The sequence below is a fragment of the Carcharhinus amblyrhynchos genome, chromosome 4 (genome assembly GCF_965287045.1).
Source record: "Carcharhinus amblyrhynchos chromosome 4, sCarAmb.v2.hapA, whole genome shotgun sequence".
NCBI lineage: Eukaryota > Metazoa > Chordata > Chondrichthyes > Carcharhiniformes > Carcharhinidae > Carcharhinus > Carcharhinus amblyrhynchos.
Window position 1 is genome coordinate 75,632,808 of NC_137327.1, and position 25,797 is coordinate 75,658,604.

Here is a 25,797-nt window from a genome sequence, read left to right on the forward strand (position 1 = left end):
GGCAACTGTTTGGATGAAGCACAGTTCAGGGAGCCTACAGCTTGTTAATGGTAGAATTCATTTTGGGTGAGGAGGAAAGGGAGAAGAGGTAGGAAACTCACAATTTACATGGGCCTAATTGCAGTGGAATAGGGATTTTGGTTATTGGAGATCTGATTGGCAGTTGCGTGCGCAGGGAGTTGGACAGAATTTAATGAGAGACAGGGAGGCTGTTATGGTGTCCAACTCTTCAACAAAGCAATTTGCACCTCCTTTAAGCTGCCAAGTTTCCCTAGGTGTTTAAAACACTACTAGTCAGGGTTAAACCTGAAAGATAAGGTAAATCTGAGCCCTGTGACCACATCATAATATGTCCCCTCCTGAGACAGGGTTGGATGCCCAACTCTCACCGCTTTTCACCTCCATTAAATCTGGAAGGGGTCAGGATGGATATGGGTTTAAGATTTTTTAAAATTTTCATATCTCACCCAACCACTCACCACCCATTTCCAAAGGGTAAAGTACCCCTCCTAGTGTGAGGAATACTGAACTTCAACATATATATTGATGGATAGCTCGTATCATTGTTCGTGGTCAGATGAAAAAAATACTGGTTTATTTTATCTAATATTCAACATGTTACCAGGTCACTTTTACAATGGTTGAATGTGTCAACTTTACCTTTTTATTACAGAGCTTTGTGCGAACTGTGTCAGATATTTTAAGGCTGCATATTGTTACAAATGTGAGATTTCTAAGATTGTTATGTTTTGGAAGTGACTTAATTTATCATAAATCAATTATCATACCCTAACAACAGGCCTGGGTGATGTGGCTAGTAAATACAAAAGAAGATTGGATTGTTTTTCTGGAAAGAAGTGCAAGGTATTCACACTTGGAGACAATGGCAGTCGTACCTGTGTTTACAGTAGTTAAGACAGCTAGTTTCTAATGTTCATGATGATATTGAGAATGTTGAGTTGTAAAAGTTTATACTTTAAACTACCTATTTACTTGCAACATACATTAGAGTTGAGATCTAAAGAGTAGCTAATTAGCATTCTACCTGGATACAAAGCCCATGTGATTCATGTTTTCAAGGAAATGGGCTTTGAGGGTTTCAAAGAAAACCTTGAAAATTACAGACACAAGCAGTCTGCCAGAATCCAAGAGAGATATAGAGAGAGAAAAAGAGTAGGTATAGGCCAGGTGTCTCAATGGTTCACAATGCAGTAATGTGGATGGAAGTTCGTGCTTGGATAGAAAAGACCAAAATGGTCAGGATTTAAAACAAGACTGGAACACTCAATTAACTGGTTCTAGAACCTCTGAGAAAAGTCCTCACAGCTCTGGGATTAAATGTTCTCAATGTAAGGGACAGTGTAAAGTATAATTGTGAATTCAGATTTTCAGCTGTGCTAAAAGTAGAAGAGTAAAGTTTTGTTCAGTAGTTTAAAGTATAAGTTGCCTGCAATGATGGTGTTTAGTCAACGTTGCTTTTAATTTGTTTGTTCCAGTCAAAGTTGTAAAACTTGAAATCTTGTTATGCCATCCTTTCAGATATTAACTGAAAGTTCACATTTTGTTTTTAAAGGGATCATAATGATACATAGAAATGAAAAATAATTGACATTGCTTACTTTTTAAATGTTCATTCCACTTTAATAATCAATTTAACTATTATGTCTCACCATTTTTTAGAAACCAGAAGTATTAGAATTTGCGGACGTATTAAACAATCTAAATACACGTAGTCATGGGGCCTGAAGTTCTGGGCCCAAGAGTGGGTTCTAGCGATTTCTAGCATGGCAGATATGGAAACATTTGGGAAGGGGGATGGTCATTGGATGGCACAAGTGTGGGGTATGAGACAGTGTGGTGTCTGCATGTTCACCCCGTGTCTATATGAGTTTCCTCTGGGTGCTCCAGTTTCCTCCCACAATCTGAAAGACGTACTGTTTAGATGTATTGGCCATGCTAAATTCTCTCTCAGTATATCCGAACAGGTGCCAGAGTGTGGCAACAAGGGAATTTTCACAATAACTTCATAGTGTTAATGTGCCACTAATAAAATACATTTTTAAAAATAAACTTGAAGAGCAGCAGGGCAAAGCAGGAGTAGAGGGGCTGAGAGCGAGAGTGTAGGTGTGATCGTGGTGAGAATGAGGATAAAAAAAAACAGGGAAAGGGGTAAAGATACACTCATTGGAGTGGATGAGAGAAATAATTCCCTTCCTCCACAGAATGTAGAATAGTATTTTCACAGCTGTGACTTGAGAAACGTATTTACATAGATACTGATAAGCATTTAAGCATATTTGTTTGAAAAGTAATACAGATCTTCATGGACGAAAAACGTCATCCTTATGTCCCTCCCTATTGTCACTGAACATGACCAAACCTTGAACCTAAAATGTTCCTTCCCTAATCTTCAGTAACATGGCATTACATCAGAAAATGTTACAGCAAAAAAATGCTAAATTTACAGCAAATGCACACATGAGCAAACCCTTTAACATATTGTTGACACCAGTTAATCACTTGTGGTGCCGGTTTTCGGATCACAAAAGAGCATCATTATATTGTCACATAAATACAAGTAGTTCCAAAAGCCAATATGCATTATAGCTTTGCTTTGTCTTATCCAAAGTTCACAACAGCAGACATACTCACCTCTGCTACCTCGCTTATATGTACTGGGTTCCTTGGATTCTCCTAGCCAACTGTACTCTGTTGGCATGGATAGAGGCCTCAAGTCACCTGGAAGCAATCCAATAATCAACTGAAAATACTCGTGTTTTGCACTGCAATTTAATGCATGACTATGTTAAAGGGGAGATTTTGAGATCCAGCACTTCTGGAGCAAAAATCAGAGGCACGCAGTACGCTACTTTCCTTCCATTAACTTTAATGGGTGCAAAATTCTGGGCTACATTTCTGCAATCTTTTGATATGCATTCATTGAGAGGGCCCAATCCTGGGGAGCTGATTCCTAGATTACAGAGTCACACCTGAAGACTTCTTTGGTCGCAAAAGTCATTGGAGTTATATATGAAGGAAGAAAGAAATATCGAAGTATTGAAATCAGTGTTGTGGTCAGGGTGAGTGTGACTTCCCCTGACCAATATTTCAATGCATGCATCAGTCCCTTCATTTTAACCACTAAATTAGGGAACAGGCAGTAGTTACCTACCAATATCACCCTTCTGTTAACTGAGGGTGTAATTTAAAGCATTTCCTGAATAGCATATTTACCACAGAAACATCCTCTTTCCACTTTCCAAATCCATATCTAAACCAAACCTAAAGCTCGCTTTCCTGTATAATGAACGCTTACTGGACTACAGGTGAAAAGCAATTTTTTGTACTTGGATATTTAGCAAGGAAATCATTTTAAAGGAATGTTTAAAGGGTGTCACAAGCTTGCCCTGTGTTTGAAATTCGAATCAATATCTCATCATTTGTATTTTTAAAAATTTATTTTTTCAAGGGATGTGAGCATCGCTGGCAAAGCCAGCATTTGTTCCCCATTTCCAGCTGCCCTTAAACTGAGTGCTTGCTTGGCTATTTCAGAGGGTCGTTTATGAGTCAACCACATTGCTGTCGAACATGTAGGCCAGGCTAGAGCTTCCCTGAAGGACATTAGTGAACCAGGTGGACTTTTATGACAATCAATGATAGTTTAATGGTTACCATTAGTTTTATAATTTCAGATTTATTTATTGAATTTAAACTCCACTAGCTTAGAACCATAGAACCATAAAATTCCTACATACAGAAAAGGGCATTTGGACCATCAAGTCTACACTAACTCTCCAAAAGAACATCCCACCCAAGCCCTCCCCTCCTCCCTTGCCCATATCCCCACACATTTACCATGGCTAATCCACCAAACCTGCACATCTTTGAACTATGGAGGAAACCAGAGTATCTGAAGGAAATCCATGCAGACAGTGGGAAATCGTGCAAATTGCACATAGACAGTCATCTAAGGCCAGCTGCTAAGTTTGGGTTCTGCCAAGATCACTCAGCTTTTGACCTCATTACAGCCTTGGTTCAAAGATAGACAAAAGACTGAATGCCAGAAATGAAGCGGGGCTGACTGCCCTTGACACGAAGGCAACCTTTGACCAAACGTAGCATCAAGAGCCTAAGGAAAGCTGGAATCAATTGGAATCAGGTTGAAAACTGTGCTGGCTGGAGTCATATCTGGCAGAAAGGAGAATGGCTGTGGAGTTGGAGGTGCATCATTTCAGCTCCAGGGCATCACTGTAGGAGTTCCTCAGGGGAGTGTCCTAGGCCCAATCATCTTCAGTTCCTTCATCAATGACCTTCCTCCAATCACAAGGTCTGAAGTGGAGATGCGCACTGATGACTGCACAATGTTCAGCAGCATTCGTGACTCCACATATACTGAAGCAGATCCTACCCAAATCAGGCAACGCCTGGACAATATCCAGGCTTGGACTGGTAAGTGGCAAGTAACATTCTCACCACACTGGTGCCAGGCAATGACCACCCCAAAAAAAGGAACTTCTTAACATTCAATGGCATTACCATCGCTGAATCCCCCACCATTAACATCTTGGGAGTTTCCAATGACCACAAATTGAGCTCCAACGGCCACATAAATACTGTGGCTAACAGGACAAGTCAAAGACTAGGAATCCTAATGGTAAATGGCTCACCTCTTGGCCTCAGCAAAGCCTGTCCACCATCGACGAGGCACAAGTCAGGAGTGTAAGGGAATGTTCTCTACTTGCCTGGATGAATGCAGCTCCAACAAACCCCAAGAAGCTTGACATCATCCAGGACAAAGTAGCCTGCTTGATTGCTATCCTTTCTACAAATATTCCATCCCTCCACTACTGACGAACAGTGGGAGCAGTGTGTATCATCTACGAGATGCACTGCAGGAAGTCATCAAGGTTCCCGAGGAAGCCCCTTCCAAATCCACAACCATTACCGTCTGGAAGGACAAGTGCAGCAAATAGTGGACACTCTATCGCCTTGAGGTTCTCCTTCCAAATCACTCACCATTCTTACGTGAAAATATATCGCTGTTCCTTCACTGTCGCTGGATTCAAAATCCTTGAATATTCTCCCAAATAGCTCTGTTGATGTACCTACACCACAGAGTTCATCTCACCAACACCTTCTAAAGGGAAACTGGGGATGGGCAATAAATGCTGGTCTAATCAGCGACACCCACATCCAGTAAATAAATGAAAAAAAAAGAAATTCTACCTCTGCTAAAGACTAATGATTCAAAATACTACATAATTCAAATTAAAATGGTCCATAGCACTGATATTGTTCACTAAAAAGCATATTTTTCTTGATGTCTGGAAACATAGTACAACACAGTGGTAGTTTTAAAAATAACATGGTTATAACATCGTCTTAGAGCTCTTGGGCCTTAAAATCTCCTGTTACATGGCTGCATAAAATATCCAGTATAGAACAGGCCTATCAGCACAAAACTAGTCCATGTTGGCATTTACACTACCCAGAAGCCTCCTCCCATTCCATCATCACTTTATCTCAGTCTTTCAGCATTATTTTCCTATTTCTTTTTCTGTCATGTGCTCATCGAGTTTCCTTTTGAAAGGATCGATACCTCAATCATTTACTGTGGTAGCACAGTCTACATTCTAACCATTCTCCTTAATTCCTGATTAGATTTATTAGTAACCATCTTATATTTATGTTCTGGATTCTCTCATGTGGAAACACTGGCCGAAATTTTCCCACCCCTGGAAGCATTGTCAAAGAAAATTTAGAAAGCTTAGATTTCTGCTGCTTCCTGAATTGTTCCTGCCTATTTGCGCTTTTCCAGAGGCAGACTAGCAGGTTTAACATCAACCCACCTGGCCATGGCGGGAACATAAGAAATAGAACATAAGAACGTAAGTAATAGGAGCAGGAGTAGGCCATCCAGCCCTTCGAGCCTGCCCCGCCATTCAATAAGATCATGGCTGATCTGTCGTGGCTCAGTTCCACATTCCCGCCCTCTCCCCATAACCCTTAATCCCCTCGCTTATCAAAAACCCATCAACCCGCGTCTTAAAAATATTTAGCGAGGCAGCCTCCACCACTTCAACGGGCAGAGAATTCCAGAGATTCACCACCCTTTGAGTGAAGAAGTTCCTCCTCAACTCCGTTCTAAACCGCACCCCCTTTATCTTGAGGCTGTGCCCCCTAGTCCTACTGTCCTTTCTGAGTGGGAAGAGTCTCTCCACCTCTATCCTATCCATCCCATTCATCATCTTATATGTCTCAATGAGATCTCCCCTCATTCTTCTAAACTCTAACGAGTACAAGCCTAGTTTATTCAGCCTCTCCTCATAGCTCAACCCCTTCAACTCCGGCATCAGCCTAGTAAACCTCCTCTGCACTCCCTCCAAGGCCAAAATATCCTTGCGTAAGTATGGCGCCCAAAACTGCACACAGTACTCCAGCTGCGGCCTCACCAATGCCCTATACAGCCGCAGCAAGACCTCCCTACTTTTATATTCAATCCCCCTCGCTATGAAGGCTAGCATCCCATTAGCCTTCCTGACCACCTGCTGCGCCTGCAGGCTGGGTTTTTGCAACTCATGCACAAGGTCCCCGAGGTCCCTCTGCACCGTCGCCTGCTGCAGTTTTTTGCCACGTAAGCAATAATCCTTCCTACCATTATTCCTACCAAAGTGGACCACCTCGCACTTGCCAACATTCCATTTGCCAGTTCCTGACCCATTCGCCCAGCCTATCTAGATCCTTCTGCAGACTCTCCACACCCTCCGCGCAATTTGCCGTTCCACCAATCTTGGTGTCATCAGCAAATTTCGACACCACACACTCGGTTCCCTCCTCCAGATCATCTATATAAATGGCAAATAGCTGAGGCCCCAGCACCGACCCCTGGGGCACTCCACTAGTCACCATCCGCCAATCCGAATAACACCCATTGACCCCCACTCTCTGCCTCCTATTTGACAACCAATCCTCTATCCACGCTAACACCCTACCCCCAACTCCATGTCCTCTGACCTTCTGCAATAACCTCCTGTGAGGTACCTTGTCGAACGCCTTCTGAAAATCAAGAAAGACCACATCCACTGGCTCTCCTCTATCCACCGCCCTAGACACATCCTCATAGAACTCCAGTAAATTTGTCAGACACGACTTCCCCTTAACGAAACCGTGCTGCGTCTGCTCTATCAAGCAATTCCCCTCAAGATGCCTCGCTATTTCCTCCTTGATAACGGATTCTAACATTTTACCTACAACAGATGTTAAACTAACCGGCCTATAATTCCCTGCCTTTTGTCTGGCACCCTTCTTAAACAACGGCGTAACATTAGCCGTTTTCCAATCTTCCGGCACTTCCCCCGGAATCCAGTGACGTTTGGAAAATAACCACCAAGGCATCCACTATCACCTCCACCATTTCTTTCAGAACCCTCGGATGCATTCCATCCGGTCCTGGGGACTTGTCCACAATCAGTCCCTCCAGTCTGTCGAGCATCGCCTCTCTAGTAACAATAATGTCATTGAGAACCTCCAGTCCTACCACCTTTCCATCTCTAACACCCGGCAAAGTATTCACATCCTCCTCCGTGAAGACCGAAACAAAAAAGTTATTCAAGACCTCAGCCATTTCCCCATCCCCTACCACTAAGTCCCCCTTCTCATCCTCTAAGGGTCCAACATTCAGCTTTAATTGGGAAGCCAATTAAAGCTGGGAATGACTCATTTGTCTGCAACTTACTACCTCACAAGATTTGATTTGATTTGGATTTGATTTATTATTGTCACATATATTAACATACACTGAAAAGTATTGTTTCTTGTGTGCTATACAGACAAAACATACCGTTTATAGAGAAGGAAATGAGAAAATGCAGAGTGTAGTGTTACAGTCATAGCTAGGGTGTACAGAAAGATCCAAGATAATGCAAAAGTCTGACAGCAGCAAGGAAGAAGCTGTTCTTGAGTCAGTTGCTACTTGAGCTCAGACTTTTGTACCTTTTTCCAAAGGAAGAAGGTGGAAGAGAGAATGTCCAGAATGCATGGGGTCCTTAATTATGCTGGCTGCTCTGCCAGGGCAGCGGGAAGTGCAGACAGAGTCAATAGATGGGAGGCTGATTTGCACGATGGATTGGGCTACATTCACGACCTTTTGTAGTTCCTTGCGGTCTTGGGCAGAGCAGGAGCCATACCAAGCTGTGATACAATCAGAAAGAATGCTTTCTATGGTGCATCTGTAAAAGTTGGTGAGAGTTTCCCTGGGAATCAGCAGCCCCTTGTTGAGTTACAGGGGGACAGGCAATAGATCAAAATCAGCTTTGTAGCTGGCAGTCCAAATTGTGAATTAGTTGCGGGCTTACATTTATTTGCCGTCAGGAATTCTCAAAGAGCATCCATTCGTAAACAGCAGTCCTTCAGAGAGCCAACCAGAAACAACAAGCTGAATGGTCCTGCTCTTTCCAAGTTATAATTGTTTTATGGTTCTGACTTCATGGGGACTATGTGTCTGCTAATGCTTGTCCTGCTTTCCTCTTATCGAAGGCATGCCTATGGCACTGATGCCTTTCCAACTTATGATCAGGCATAGCCCACACTGCGAAGATGGATGGCAGCCACCTCCCTGCTCAGCGCTAACTGGACCTTCCACTGTTGGAAACTAACCACCAGATCTCATTGAGTGATGTTCCCAGATGGGGTTTCTTGGGTGACACAGTGGCACAGTGGTTAGCACTGCTGTCTCACAGCACCAGGGGTCAGGGTTTAAATCTCAGCTTGGGTCACTGTCTGTTGGAGTCTGCATGTTCTTCCTGCATCTGCATGGGTTTTCTCCCACAATCCGAAAGACATGCTGGTTAGGTGCACTGACCACGCTAAGTTCTCCCTCACTCTACCCAAACAGGCACTGGAATGTGGTGACTGGAGGATTTTCACAGTAACTTGATTACCTACTAGTGATACTAATAAATAAACTTTAAACTTTCTTAATTCACTGCTTCTGGGAAGTTTGTATTGAACATTCCACCACTCCCTCTTCTGGATTCCCAACCAGGAACTCATCCCCATGGTGGGATCAACATGCCGGCAGCAAAATACAGCCCATTCTCTCCTCATTTACCCTAACCAACTCACTTATTCTTTTACAGACCTCTATCAGGTCTTCCTTAAGTTTGCTCCTTTAGAAAGATGAAAGCTCCAATCTGCATCTTTCTCGATAGTTTTCAGCCGGAATTCTCCCAAAATAATTTAAGTGTTGAATTCGCATGAAAACTGGAGTAATTCACGCTTTTTTTTCAGTTGGAGTTCAGAGAAGAATCTCCCACACTCTGTGCACTGCATTCACCAGCGTGAATATCATCAAAAACTTGGGGGTGGGGTCTATCCTTGCTGGAGAGGCTGAAATCAGCACGCTGAGTAGTCCACTGCATGTTTGCTGATCTCTCAGTACCGAAATCTGTGCATGAGCAGTGGCCCCGTACTGATGGCTCCCGATTGCCTGATCCCTGCATCGTGGCCCTCCATCCCCCCATGGTCTGATCACTGGCCCACCGACTATTCCAGGGTCCAACCCGAGACCCCTCCAACCCTCCCCAACTCCCCCCCCCACATTGTGCTGACCCACAACCCCCCCACTCCAGTGCACCCCAATTGCTGGTCTCCCTCCCTCTCCCGCTGCAGAGTGGCAGTGGGACCTGCACACTCACCGATGGCCCCCTGGGCTTTGCTCCCATCAGGCCCTGCTCCTAGGCCCCCCATGCCCGATGGGCATCAACACTTTGCCTCTTGGGCAGTACCAGGAGCCCCGGCTGGCACTGCCAGGGTGCCAATGCCCAGGGAACATCCATCTGCCACACAGCCCTCTTGGGTGGCGGGAGCCACGATTGCCCACCTTTCATTCCAGTGGAGTCAACCCGCTAAATCCCCGTAAGTGGGGTGCTATTCTAAACCTCGCTGGAGTGAACCCTCTGGGTGGGCCATGAATTGGAGGGGGGGAGGTGTTTGTCGGGACTGAATCCAAGAATACAGACCCAGGACACACCAAACCCTAACTGCTTAAAGTTTCTCAATGGTCATCAAAATATAACATCAAGAACCATTGACTAAGACTTCAGTCACAGGCCCACTAATTGTATTTAAAAGATATTTAAATTGGCAATAAATCATTTCCGCACCTCCCTGCCCATTTTCGGCACAGAGCAGATGCTCAATCTGGTGCACAAATCTGGTGCTGGGAGGTGCTATTAGGGTGGGAACTCATACACGAATTCCGCGCATCGCCCACTGTGGGATTCTCCTGGCCTGCTGCACTAAAAAATTAGAGCAGCAGGATGGGAGAACTGCGTGTCAATTCCAGTACAGCCTTATAAAATCTTCTTGCATATTTTCTAATGCTTCCATGCTTGTTTTATAGCGTGAAGATCAGACTGTGCACACGGGGCCTGATTTTATCATTGCATCGTGCCCGAAAACATGGTCAAGTCGGTTGTGAGGTCATTAACGCGATCTGCCCCTGTGTCCGTGTCCACTTTACCAAAACCCAAAATTGTAGTGATTTGCTTCATGCCCAAAACGGACGCAACGGCGATTTAAATGTATTTGCATGCATTTAAATTGAATTAATGAATTGCCCGCCCAGGGTTATCAGCATTTTCCCCTTTACCACTGTGTTTGCCAATCCAGAGCCGTGCTGTAATGGACCTGCTAAATAAAGGTCTGAATCGGGCACTCCCGCTCCTGAAGAGTGCATTCAGTGCTTCCAACAGCTCTGTGACTCAGATCGGGGGGGGGGGGGGCAGATGGGTCTCTAGTGGGGGCACGGGGGAGGGGCAGGGGGATCCGCTGCCACTCTGCGGGCAATCAGGGGGGTTGGGGGGGGCGTGGTTTGGTGATCAGCCTGGGTAGTGGGAAGGGTGCATGGATAAGTAGGACAATGATGTGTGTGGGTAATGGGGTGGTGGTGGATAAGGGGAACAGTGATGTGTGTAGATAGTGGGGGGGGCTGATAAGGGGGACAGTGATGTGTGTGGCTAGTGAGGGGGGTTAATAAGGGGACAGTGACATATGTGTGTAGTGGGGGAGTGGATAAGGGGAACAACAATATGTGTGGGGAGCATTTTGGGGGATGGATAAGGGGACAGTGATATGCGTGGGAGCCATCACTCCCACTTTTTGCCCTCAGGCCGCTTTCTGCGACCCGGGAGCAATCTGACATGGGAGCGCTTTTTCAAATTATTTTTTAACTGCGCATGCACAGTTCAGAGCTCCGATTGCTATGACCGCGCTGAGCCCTGCCCACAGCGCGAATGGGACTTGCAACTTTTTTTTCAGTCTACGTGCGTGTGGGGCCACCTGAAAGCAGATTTCTAAGTTGGATCTGAATTATGCCCAGATTCAGCACTTAAAGTGAAAATGGTAAAATCAGGCCCATAGTCTCAGTACGGGCTTGACCAGGGTACTGTACAAGTTTAACTTAAGTACCTTTGCATTCTGTTAGCCTAGGAATAGCGCTTTGCTCACCTGTGCTGTTGCTTTATGATTTTATTGATTTGTTCATCTGCATCGCTTATGTGCATTTAATTTCTTATTTTCTAAGTTGTAGGTGATTTGTTTTGCTGACCAACTCGCATAGTTCATATTTCAGTCTGCAAGTTTTCTAATCTTCTTAGTTGATGTTGCATTCTTTAGAAATAGTTTGTATCTTCACATGAATCCTGACTTCAGTTTTATGAATGAGTATTCTTAGTCCTGGTTTCACCTCTTCAATGGTGTTTTTTCACATCCTTGGAGCCTGTATATTTCTCTCTCTCTTTTGGTAATATTTTTCATTATTATTGTTCTGTATTCAATCCATATCACTTGACTATCCTGCTGGCCCTCTCTAATCTTAAACTTAGCCTTGCCTCACCTCATCCCTACTATAAATGATTAAATTCTGTGAGCATCAATAACCTCTGGAAAGGCAATGCTTTGAACAAAGTGCAGGAGTCCTATAAAAAGGTGTAGGAGTGTCCTGGGAATCACCCTGGATCCAAGAGAAAGTTATGCCACCAGTCAATAGGAAAAACAGGCAATTGGGAATCGCTAAACCCAAGAGTGGTCAGCCGAGTGAAGACGAAAATTAGATAGGGTAGGCTGCTAGGGAATGGTCAGGAAAGGCTGCCTAACAGGGGATGGGTGGAAGAGGCGGCGAGACAGATGCTGCCTGCCACAGGTTGGAGGGGGGAGGCTGCAATTGAAAGGCTGTCTGTGGGGAATGAGAACAGTCAAGAGATAGACAGTGTCCTCTATGATTTTGTGTATAGGTAACGAACAGTGACAGAATATTCAGCCATCGAGAATATTGCGGCCCAGTCCAATCTTATCCTCCACCATGAACTTTCCAGCAAGTGTCACTGAACAAATGCAGAATAACTTCTCCTTTCACTTCACTAAGTCAGGAGTAATGAAGCCAATTATAACCTGTCCACTTTAAGATAAGTTATCCAGTCAACATTAGAATGTGGAATCATCCTGAGCTACTTGGGATAGGTTGGAACATTGCAATGCCTTCAGCTTTGAGCCAACAAGGAAGCATTTTGTTTCTATATTGCCTTGGGAATATATGCATGGCATATATGTTCTCACCGCCCAGAGTAATATGTTACTTTTATTAAATGAGTGAACACACTATTACAAAAAATATGACTGCATAAGAGTATAGGTAAAGTTTAATTGATATAGATTTGAAAAAAAACTTGTGCAATATTTGAATGCTTGTCTTTTTTGTTGCAGTCAGTGGCTAAACTTCCTCTGATTCAGATGATGTGACAGAATACTGCAGTCTGTGAAAATCTGAAATCACGGAACAAAACTAACAACTAAATACTATCGGAAGGATGGAGAAGTCACTATTGTTATTAAGAGAGAACTGTTTCAACACACTGACATTATGAAATGTATCTCCATTTGGGTGGAAATTCCAGAGTGCTTTGGGGATTTGAGTTGATCAGATTTGACCCCAGAAAGCCATTGCGCTGGGTTATACATGCATAGCTAAATGAGAGGTGATTCAAATATGTGAAGGGCAATCCTTTTAGCTGTGCAAGCTCCTTTAGGAATCACCTACCACCTTGGTGTGACAGCTACAATGCCAGATATCTCAGTAAATCAGTGATGTGACAAGAAAGGAAGTAAATAAATTAATCTTTTCATTTGAAGCTGGTTCATAAAGATGCAGATATAGTTGTTTTGATAATAGCAAGATAAATTTCAAATGCGTTATCTTTCCAAAATGTTCTCACTGCCCTAGAGTGAGAAAAACATTGTAATGTGGCCACCACAGGATAAGGTTGGACTCCCCTGTGCGCAGGATCCTCGTAAATACTGATGAGAACTCGGAGTCAACCTGTAAATACTGATGAGATTCCAGAGGATCAGTAAATAATGACAAGCTCTCAGACCCCTCCTGTAAATACCAATGAGATCTCAGAGACCCCCAGTAAATATTGATGAGATCTCAGAGACTCCCAGCAAATATTGATGAGATCTCAAACACCCTGTAAATATTGATGAGATTGTGAAGTCCTCCTGTAAACCTGGAAATACCAATTGATGTTTAAAGACTCTTTGGAAATAGATAAATATTGGGACCCTCTGAAAATACTTAAGCATTCACATTACCTCATTGTTCCAAAAGACAAAATGAGCCACCTGAAGGCTAATGCTACAATTGCAAACAATACATAATTAATCAGAAGTTAGAGTAACAACATTCTATCAAACCGACAAGGAACTTACAGAACTCCAGTAGCAACAGAACAAGCATTTTATACATTTGAGGATCCCATGTTCCACAATCCTCCCCCGCTGGATGCCTCACTGGTCTTCTGGCAGATCTCAGTCAAACAAAACTATGGTGTATGACAAGAATGAAAATTACAGGCAACACTCATGAATGAAGTAGAACAACAAGAAATGGCAGCGATTCTACCAGACTTTCGACCATGAAAAGAATATTATTCTAGAGAATGGAATGTTCAGATGGAGTTAAAGGGATAAATCAGGACTTGTGGTCAGGCTAATGTTGATAGATGTTGTGAAGGTTGAAGCTTTCATGCTGGATGAAATGAATACTTACGTAGAAAAACATGGTTAATTAAGGACAACAAGCATGGATTTGTATGAAATCTGACAAATTTAGTGGCATTTTCTGAGGAAACATGGACAGCTGATAAAGGGAATGTGGTAGACAATGAGTATATGGATTTTCAGGACTCATTTAGTAAGGTGCTTCATAGGCAATTCGTGAATCAAATTGAGGCACATGGTATTTAAGGTCCTGATGCAGCATGAACAGCAAATTGATTAAAGGACAGAGAAGAATAGTGGTTAATAGATACTTGTGAGACTGGAGGGAAGAAATCAGTCATGTCTTATAGGAATCAGTGGTGGGACCATTTCTGTTCTCTGCCTCTCCTGTATGAAAGAGGACGCAGAACCTCCTATCGGAAGTAGTGGTGGAAGCAGATTTCATTATAGCTTTTAAAAGGGATGTGGGTAAATATTGATGAGATCTCAGAGATTACAAGACTATAACATTACAGAAATAAAATAGTTAAAATGGTACAGGAAAAGGGCAGAGGAATGAGAGGAAGCAGATAGCTCTTTCAGAGAGGTAACATACATAAAAAGGCTGACAGGCCTTTTGCCCTCTAAGATTCAGCAATTCTATAGTAAATAAGGCAATGAAATGAGCAAAATAAAAATGGAGAATCCTGCACAAAGATCATCTGATAGAGAAGACTGTAAAGAAATAACAACTGAACCATGACTAATCAAATGGAACATAGTAAACTGAACAGAAAATCAGTGAAAGCCAGACAAAATGTTAAAAGTTAAGCAATAATTTTCCAAGTAAAAAGTTCAGAGGTGCTGAGAATAGACCTCAAACAAGGACAATCTATGTGTTAGAATGGGAGAAAGGTGTAGCAAATTGGATTCAATGGGGTAAAATGATGTGTACGTGCAAATGATGTATCAGACTGTGCATTTCACTGGTGGAAGTTAAAGGAATTAAATCCATTTCATAACAAGGGAAAAAAGGATGAATTGAGCATAAATGCAGTGAAAAAAAAGAGGCTCAAAAGAATCAAACTGAGAAAGCCAAGTGTTGTGAAGTTAGTGTTTGTAAAGTTATAAAAATTTGTGAAACAGTAGTAAATATATTAAGTGTTGTAAAAATGTCTTTAAAAGTGGTTTTGTTTTTTGTACAAAAGAGCTGCAGGTACAAAAATCCAGTACAGACTGAAATATAGCAAGCAAAAAGAACAGGGTTGTTTTGGTAACAGGATTTGAATCAGAACATGTTTTTGAATTTTAATTAATAAATTTAAAATAGGCATCTGAAAAGCAGCAGCTTTGAATTTTGATGTTTTGATAACCTAAACTCCAATCCTATTGTGTAAATTTTGGCAGGTCATCAGGGGTATAAAAGCTCCCAACTCTAAATGGCCAGAAGAAGACCACCTGCACCTGCTAACAGCTTAGTTCAGCTCTCAGCTAGAGAGAGATACAGACAACTTTCTGCCAATGCAACAGCCACATTTATGTGACAAGAGAAAACCTCATCTCATCTCAGAAAAACAGACCAGCGGAACACTGGAGAAGTCAGCAAAGAGGAGAAGAACATTCGGGAAGTCGACGAACCTGACTGCATTACGAGTGTGACTAAAAATTCCGTGTTCTTTTTATTAATAAGTGGGAATTGTGGTTATCTAAACAGCATTCCATATGAATAGAGTTTTATTCAGATTGTTAATAATTTAATTAACCTGTTTACTGTTAGTTAGATAAAGTAAAGTGTTACTTGTTTCTTTTAAAGAGAGAGTCTCAAATAGTTATTTTGATTCAACCACTAAACATTGCTGTCAGCAGATCGTTCTATTTCTCACATACTCTTTAAATAGATTATGAAAGGAAGGTACTTCTCTTTGAGTGATTAAGTGCCAGATCTCTGAGAGAAGGTAACCCTCCCTTTCATAACATAAGCTTTAAAATGTCAAACTCCAGACAAGAATTTAATAGGAGAGGATTTAAAGGAAAAGGTAATTCTGCACATAGGAAGGTCAAAAACTGTACTTGGGAGAAGAGATAATCCTGAATAATGAAAATACTCAATAGTTAGGCTGTGTACAACAACGTGAAATAAAACATGCCACAAACAGAAGGAAACTGTTTAAAACAATCTGAAGGTCAAATTCAAGAGAAGTTGAGACATGAAGTGCCAATGCATAATCCAAACTAGATGACAGAAGGTTTTAAAGCTGAACTACTGAAAACTGAACTGAACTCAACAATTAGGAGCAAGATTCGACTATTCAGCCCTCTGAGTCTGCTTCACCATTCAATAAGATCTAGACCTAGCTGATTTTGGTCTCAGATCCACTTTCCTGTCTGTCTCCCATATTCCTTGATCTCCTTGATGACCAAAATCTATCTAACTTAGTTTTGAATATATTAAATAATCTATCCTCCACTGGTATCTGGGGAAGAAAATTCCAAAGATAAGGGAATTTTGGAAAATCACAACAAACGCATCTACTAATCCTGCAGCCACTTTTTTAAGACCTTCAGATGAAAGGACTTGTCAAATTTTAGTTCTTGTATTTTCCTAGTACAAACTGTGATTGTTTTAAGTTCCTCCAACACTTTTACCTCTTGATTTTCAAATATTTTTGTTATGATTTTTATGTCTTCTACACACAAAATAGATGTTAAACGCTTCTGACATTCTTTTCTTTCCCATTAATAATTCTCCATTCTCACCCTTTAAGGGACCAGCAGCCACTTAAGTTACTCTTTTTCTCTTTAAATACTTGAAGAAACTCTTACCGATTGTATTTATATTTCTAGTTAGCTTTCTCTGATAGTCCAATTGGCCCCTTCTCATTATGGTTAGTCAATCTTTACTGATTTCAAAATATCTGTCCAATCTTCTGACATTCCACAAATCTTCATAGTCTTGTATATTTTCTCTTTTAGTCTGATAGTATCTTTATCATCCTTAGTTAGCTACTACGGATGGTGCATTATTGTACTGGAGTCTTTCTTCCTCAACAGAATATCTCCTCAAATGTCTGCCAGTGTTTCTCTACTCCCAATCTCTTAATTAATTTTCCAAGTTCAATTTAGACAACTCTGTCCTCATACCATTATAACTGCCTTTATTTAAGTTTAGGACACCAATCATAAACCCACACTTCTCACCAACAAAATGAATGTGAAATTCAATCATCTGATTATGACTGCTACCTAGAAGCTCCTTAATAAAGTAATCAATTTAGCTTGCTTCATTGCACTTGAATAAACTGCTCTCTGTGTCGCTCTAAGAAACTGTGCCAAAAACACACTGTGGTCTCATTTTAGAAGCCAAGATGCTAATTTAATTCATTCAATCAATATGTAGATTAAAATGACCCAAGACATTGCTGTACCTTTCTCCTAAACCCCAATTATTTCTTCCTATACACTCTGTGCTACAGTGTACTAACTGTTAGGAGGATGATAAGCCACTCCCAAAATGTCTTCTTACTTTTGCTATTTCTTATTTCCACGCAAACTGACTTCATGTGGGGCATTCTCTGGACTCACAAGCTCTGATTGTAAATCCTCATGGCCCAGAGAATCGGGAGTCATCGGGAAAGTAGGCTTAGTGCCGAGTGTGAAACCCGCTGTGATCTATCCAGGCCACACTGCTGCCTTAATCAGGTTCTCGGTCAAAGCAGGTGGGAGCTTGATCAGAAAAACATAGTTAAGTGCCTTTGGCAAGCTTGCAGCATAAGTCAAATAGTCCTCACTCTTCACCATGCAGGCAAGAAGTTTATCAGACTCCACCATCAACTCAGGCCCCCTTTCCTTTCATAGCCCCAGCCAGGCCCCTTCAGGCCATGCACCTTGGCAATGTCAACAATGCACTGCCCTTAGGCACAGACACCCTGGCTTGGTGCCTTGAGGAGATAATTTCAGTGACCATCTTCTTGTCTGCTGCTGCCAGTCCTAGGAGTTGGGTGGCTTTGATCTGGGGGCAAAGTGTTCTCTTCCTGTTGGGGAACATTTCAGCGGTCATGGGCATTCAGCCTCTGATCTTCGGGTAAGCGTTCTCCATGGCGGCCTTAATGACACACGACGATGCAGAGTCGCTGAGCAGAGACTGATAGCCAAGTCCTACACACAGCTTCAACCGGGATCTTGGGTTCATGTCACACTATCTGTAACCCCCACAACTTGCCTGGACTTGCAAAATCTCACTAACTGTCCTGGCTGGAGACAATACACATCTCTTTAACCTGTGCTTAACGCTCTCTCCACTCACATTGTCTGTACCTTTAAGACTTGATTACTTGTAAAGACTCGCATTCCAACCATTATTTTGTAAATTGAGTTTGTGTCTTTATAAGACCTGTTTGTGAACAGAACTCCCACTTACCTGACAAAGGGGCAGTGCTTCTAAAGCTAGTGGCTTTTGCTACCAAATAAATCTGTTGGACTTTAACCTGATGTCGTGAGACTTCTTACTGTGTTTACCCCAGTCCAAAGCCGGCATCTCCACATCATAATGATTTCAAGCAGCCTTGCGATCAATATCTGCATTCCTGCCTGTCAGCTGTGCAAATTCTCAAGTGACCAATTCAATTTAACCTCCACTGGTCAACTGGCAGGATTTTAAATCATTGCAGCACTCCATTCTGCAGCACAGATTTTACTTTCTTAGAAGCTACAAGTGTGAAGTCCTCAGACAGAGAGGAGGTGTCAATTTCATCAGGGGGAGAGCGGTGTTCCAATCTGCCCAAATGTGCACCCAGCCTAAATATATGTACACAGCTTTGTTCTAAAGTTAATGAAGTTCCTAGTGAACAGAAATCATTGAAAGCCTCCACTGGCTTTACACAGACTCTCAAACTGGATTAGACTCTGTCTACATTGTGTCAGGATCAATGGGGTACTTGAGGTACAGTCAACTCTGAAGGGAAATCAAAATAAACACAGGTGGCTGGAGAATAGGAATCCCTTGATCTGATAGTAGACTCTTTTTATGAGAGTTTACAACAGTTGAACCTGTTATTGATCAAAGGCTTCAGCTGCAATGGAGGGAGGGTTTCAATGATTTCTGCTTGCTAAGAAGCCACAGCAACTTTAAATCAAAGCCGAGCATTCACATTGGGGCTCAGTGTACAGCTGTACAGACTGTGCCTACACCCACGCTCCCCCCCCCCCCCCACCCCCCCCACCCTTGTGAAACTGACATTTCTGCCAAAATTTTACCATCTCGCCTGCACGAGGCTCATAAATTCCCACCTGTGGTGAACCAAGAATGCCATCTGCAAACCTCGCCCACTCAGATTCTAGGGCGGGTGTGGCAGTAAAATTCAGACTCTCCTATCAGAGGACTTCAAAGAGGTCTGCTCTCACCTGCAACTTCTGACAGGAAGAAAGGAAAATCTCTGCGGCAGAATTGGGTGCTGCAATGATTTAAAGTCCTGCCAGATGACTGGGAGGACATAGAAGTTAAAGTGGCCTGGCCACTTTTTGCACAGCTGACAGGCAGGAATGCAGAAACAGATCGGTGTTCTCCAGGTCTGCCAGGGTTAGAAGGAACAGTCCAGCCACAACACCCTCATCCCGATGGAGAGAGGCAAGGTCAACCCCTTGCCCGCAGCCCAGGTCCAACCCAGGACACCTGAGGGCCCATTCCTTTGCAGCCTGGCAGCAGCAGAGCAGCAGATGGCAACTGGACATACCTCCTTCAGCCCCCATGAAATCCAAGGTGTCAGGCCAGGTTGTCAGTGCAGAGGAAGAGTACATCATGCACAATGCCAAGGTTCACGGCCTGAAGGGGGGCTGAGTTGGGTGCCTGAGGGGAAACGAAGGCCCTGGGCATTCTGAGGGAGGAGGGCCCCTGAATGGAGGGATCAGGTCAGATCACCCTCATGCCTGCCTAGTGGTGGGGGAGGATGGTTGCCTGTTATTTGTGGATGGGAGGGAATGTCCATCCTTGGTGAGGGGCTGGTGGTGTTCCCCTGGTCAGTTTTTGTTTTTACGGGAGAGGATCGGTTTGCCATTTAAAAATGGTGGCCTAGTCTCAGAACAATAGGGCTGGCCAGCAGGTTGCCTGATATGAATAAATTAGCATCAATCAGGTAGGAGAAGTGGAGTGGGCACTTCAGGGAAATTCAGGGGAATCACCATGAGATTTAGGAGCAGAATAAAGCTAATTAGCCCATCAAGACTGCTCTACCATTCAATCATGGCTGATAAGTTTCTTAACCCCATTCTCACATCTTTTCCCTGTAACCTTTGATCCCCTTATCAATCAAAAGCATATCTATCTCTGTCTTAAATATACTTCTGTGGCTGCATGGGTTTACGGCAGGTGCTCCGGTTTTCTCCCACAGTCTAAAGATGTGCAGGTTAGTTTGACTGGCTGTGCTAAATTGTCCCTTTGTGTCAGGAAGATTAGCAGAGTTACGGGCCTGCGTAGGATTGTTGTCAGTGCAGATTCAATGGGCCAAATGGCCTCCTTCTGCACTGTAAGGATTCTGTGATTCAGGTTCCCCTCTAAGCCACACACCATCCTGACTTGGAAGTACATCCCTGTTCCTTCAATGTTGTTGGGGTAAAACCTTAAAACTCCCTTCGTAACAGCGCCATGAGTGTACCTACATCACATGGACTGCAGTGATTCAAAACCTGGGCAGCTTACTATCACCAGTTAGCGATGGGCTATCCTAACTAGTGACACCCACATTGCACGAAGGAATAAATTTTAAAAACCTGTAGGCCAAACCAGGATAGCAGATTGGCTTCCATGAAGGATATTTGTGAATCCAATAGATTTTTATTATCCTTTGATTTAATGACCAATATTAAGAGACTAGCATTTTATTCCAGATTTACTAATTAATTGAATTTAAATTCCCACAGCTGCATTGAAAACTCAAGCCTCTGGATTACTCATCGAGTAACATCATCACTGCGCTACTATCTCCTTTATCAGTTGAGGTGGTAATCGCAAGATATTTTGTTCTTCATGTTTGACCTGGCACTAGATATCCTCATGTGGGTCCAGAGTAATTGCTGAGGACTCCCAGAGCCACTCCCTCTGACTGTACTGCCTCCTCTAGTTAATCTGGCCTGCCAGACGGACAGGATATGTTAACAGATACCGATGGAGGAGTCTCAAACATTGGCTCTAAATTATAATTCTGAGTGTGTGACTTCGTCGGGGTATTGGTTGACTCATCAGTGGGACAGCTCTCCTAATTTCTCCACAAATTCCCTTATGTTAGTTTGCTGGGTCCACTGGGCTGAGTATTCGATGCTGAGGCCAATCCTGGGTGGTCATTCTGGTTTTATGCATATTAGATTACTTTCCATAGAGGTCTTATACAATTGAGAGGCTTGCTAGGCTATTGCAGAGGACAGTTAAGAGTCAGCCACATTGCTGTGGGTCTATGGTCTACAGTAAGAAGTCTGACAACACTGGGTTTAAGTCCAACTGATTTATTTGATAGTAAACTCACAAGCTTTCGGGGTTTGCCCCTTCGTCAGGTGAATGGAGAGTTCCACATCATGTCCAGGTAATGATTTCCTTCGCTAAAGGATATTGGTGAAACAGATTGGGAGTTCACAAAAAATTAGTCGTTTTCACAGTCCTGTTACTGAGACGAGCTTTTCATTCTAAGTTTATTTATAAATTATTTATAAATGACCTGATGAAGTGTATCCCAGGACACTTGGGAGACTAGAAAGGAAATTGCGAGTCCCCTAGCAGAGATGTTTGAATCATCGATAGTCACGGGTGAGGTGCCTGATGATTGGAGAGTGGCAAATGTTGTGCCTTTGTTTAAGAAGGGCTGCAAGGAAAAGCCTGGGAACTACAGGCCGGTGAGCCTCACATCTATAGTGGGTTAGAAGGTGTTTTAAGAAACAGGATCTACAGGTAATTAGAGACACAAGGACTGATTAGGGACAGTCAGCATGGCTTTATGAGTGGAAAATCTTGTCTCACAAATTTGGTTCAGTTTTTTGAAGAGGTAACCAAGAAGGTCCTTGAGGGCAGTGCAATTGATGTTGTCTACATGGACTTTAGCAAGGCCTTTGGCAAGGTACCATATGGTAGGTTTTTGTGTAAGGTTAAATCTCACAGGATCCAGGTGAAGTAGCCAAATGGATACAAAATTGGCTTGAAGGGTGGTTGAAGAGGGTTGTTTTTCAAACTGGAGGCTTGTGACCAGCAGTATGCTTCAGAGATCAGTCCACTTCTATTTGTCATTTGTATTAATGATTTGGATGAGAATTTAGGGGGCATAGTTCGTAAGTTTGCAGATGACACCAAGATTGGTGGGATAATGGACAGTGAAGAAGGTTATCTCAGATTGCAACGGGATCTTGATCAATTGAGCGAGTGAGCTGATGAATGGCAGATGGAGTTTAATTTAGATAAATGTGAGGTGATGCATTTTGGTCGATCGAGCCAGGGCAGGACTTACTCAATTAATAGTCAGGCACTGGGGAGAGTTACAGAACAAAGAGACCTAGGGATATAGGTTCATAGCTCCTTGAAAGTGGAGTCACAGGTGGACAGAGTGGTGAAGAAGGCATTCAGCATGCTTGATTTCATTGGGCAAGACATTAAAAACAGGAGTTGGGATGTCTTATTGATGTTGTATAAGACCATCAAGTTCCAGTGGACCACACTTGGAATAATACTATGTACAGTTTTGGTCACCCTATTATAGAAAGGATATTATTAAACTAGAAAGAGTGCAGAAAAGATTTACTAGGATGCTAATGGGACTTGATGATTTGAGTTATAAGGAGACGCTGGATAGACTGGGGCTTTTTCCTCTGGAGTGTAGGAGGCTTAGGGGTGATCTTATAGAGATCTACAAAATAATAAGAGGCTTAGATCAGCTAGATAGTCAATATCTTTTCCCAAAAGTAGAAGAATCTAAAACTAGAGGACATAGGTTTAAAGTGAGAGGGGAGAGTTACAAAAGGGTCCAGAGCAGCAATTTTTCACACAGAAGGTGGTCAGTGTCTGGAACAAGCTGCCAGAGGTAGTAGTAGAGATGGGTACGATTTTGTCTTTTAAAAAACATTTAGACAGTTACGTGGGTAAGATGGATAGAGAGGGATATGGGCCAAACGCGAGCAACTGGGGCTAGCTTAGGGGTTAAAAAAAAGGGGTGGCAAAGTTAAGTTGGGCCGAAGGGCCTGTTTCCATGCTGTAAACCTCTGTGACTCTATATACTTGAATTTAAATTCCACCAGCTACTGTGCAGGGATGTGAATTAATGTCTGAATAGTGTTAATCCAGGCCTCTGTTTTACTAGTTTAGCCACTACCATTATTAGCACAGTAATGTTAGGACGCTGCTACAGATCCCTTTTGGAATTGAGAACTCACCTCCTGTCAATCATTGAGAGCCAAATAGAGACATTTCAAATAAAAACTGAAAAGCAATACCAAACCAGTGTCACCATGTACAGCAAGAGTAAGGCACAGTTAAATTAGAAAATTACTTTGCACTTTTACAATGATTGGTTACTCACAACAATCAGTTTTCTGAAACCAACTGTAGTTACCTCACTGCAAACACCACGGTGATCAGATCACTTCAGTGACAATTCCCCGTAGCAGAGTAAAAATTGCCTCAGGGTTAGCATGAATGAACAGCATGATCTGGCATACAAATGGAGAATGACTTTAATAGTAGGTCACTAACTGTTGACTGTGCAGCAGCCTGACGATGACTCAATGACTGCTGCAGCATTTTAAATAGCGATAAGTAATGCTCCATTCAAGAAAGTTAGGATTGGCTTTGAGAGCAATGAACAGAATAAGTTGGAATCACTAAGTAGTCTCTTTGTAAGCATGTAGCATTCTGAGTAGCACAAAGGGAAAAGGAAGGTTTTCCCAGGCACTGCTCTGAATGTTGGCACTGTGATGAAATTGTCAGGTGTTTAAAGTGATAAGTGTTGAACTGTGGAATCACAGAATTAACAATGCACTTCAGGGCATAGCACCCGCTTGGCAATGTGATCAGTTGGCCACTGCCCATATCAATCACTGATTTCACTTGGTTTCTAACTCTATCATTGTCAAGAGGCAAGATAACAACACAATAGAAGAGCAGTAAACATTAAATAATTTTCTTAGTTTGTTGTGTGCTCCCATCCAAACGGTCTCCTTCTACACAGTCAAGATTCTGTGATCTGCATTAATCTTCAACTTTTCCCAATTGCTACACAAAGATATTTCCAGGTGACATTATGTAATTAAATGCATCATTCTGAGTTGAATGAAAATAGTAAATTTAACAGCAAGAAGTGAAAGAGAAAGATTGTGATTAGTGTAACAGTGCTATGTACAACACTATTACTTTCAGTGCAATAATTTAACTGCAAAATACCCTGATGGAGTTGTTCAATTGACGTGATTAATTCTTAATAGGATTTTAGGCTTACACTTAACCAGGACTAAATAATGAAAATTTGCTGTCCCCTAACAATGTACTGACAATTTCCGGAAATGCACAAGGTGTGTTGTCCTTCAACGCATGGGCATTTGTAAGAGATGTAATGGAATTCCTGTTCTTGACATCTACTCTGAACAAATCAACTCACGTTTGGGTCCACGCAGATCTTACGATATGACAGATTTGCAAACTATATAGATTATCAGAGAATAAAATGAAGCATCAAGAGACAGAGAATTCTGGAGATACTCAGGACATCAGGCAGCATCTGAGAGTAGAAACAGCCCTTCTGCCTCAAGGTCAGTTGAAGCATTTAAGTGGACAATTTATGCCTACTTTAGGGTTTTATCCCACATCGCTGTAATCAGATTTGCATTGTGGCCTAAATGAGGGAGAAGAGTTGTTCAAAGGCACTCAGCACCCAATCAAGGAGTCTGGCATTGGGAAGGGTAGTGAGAGGCCTCTCCAGGAGCCATCTCCTTGTACTGTGCACCAGCCCATTCACCACCATAGCAAGCATCCTCCCTGTGACATCCATCTCACAGACACTTGTTTTTCTACAAGGATCCCTGGTGAAGCACAAGTAAAGCACCTGCCCGGTGACACTGCCAGTAATGGAGAGCTGCCGGTCTCTGATTGGCCAGCTCCCTTCAGGATTTCTGCCCCACTGGGGAGGTCCTGCAATTCAATGTCCCCCGCAGAAGTGGGACTCCTAGCAGCAGGGCTCCTGCTAAGGGACTTCTTCCCTTGGGGGTCCTGGAATTCAGTTCTGTGTGGGTGTCACCAGTTTTGATGGTGGACACCAGGCTCCCCGCCACCCTCACTAAATTCTACCCATTGTATTAGGCCTCATGTGCACTAAGGAGGCCTGTATCCATACAACCAGAGATATCAGAAATAGGTTTATCACCCAATATGGATTTGAATATCTCACAGTTCCCAGGCTTTAATTTGCTGGTGAATTTAATGAATATTACTGTAACACATTAATTGTGATCACAAAGAAAGGGGATATGGATTCAAGACAGTTAATCCTTATCCAAGACTAGAGACTGATCTTCCTTTCATCATAAGACTAATTAATGTACAACATAGTGCCTATAAGTCAGTCAGAGCAAATTCCATCTGGGAAGAAATGGGATGTTAGTTATAATGATACATTTAAAGCCCAAGGCTTCAATAGTTTTTGGAACAATGCTAGTTTTGTGGTAATTTGTTCAGCAAATTTACAAAATGGAAGTTAATTGTTTTGATTTTTTGGTCAGATTATATTTGATCTAAATTGCTTT

The 25,797-nt window shown here is 42.6% G+C and overlaps 1 protein-coding gene across 1 annotated transcript in view; it reads right to left on the reverse strand.

Moving 5' to 3' along the window:
* Positions 1-25,797, reverse strand: part of LOC145342123 (connector enhancer of kinase suppressor of ras 2) — a 711,051-nt gene that overhangs the window by 293,332 nt on the left and 391,922 nt on the right. The window contains exon 12 of the mRNA XM_080187363.1: positions 2,645-2,739. Coding sequence (XP_080043489.1) covers positions 2,645-2,739 — 95 coding nt within the window. The remainder of the gene's footprint in view (positions 1-2,644; positions 2,740-25,797) is intronic.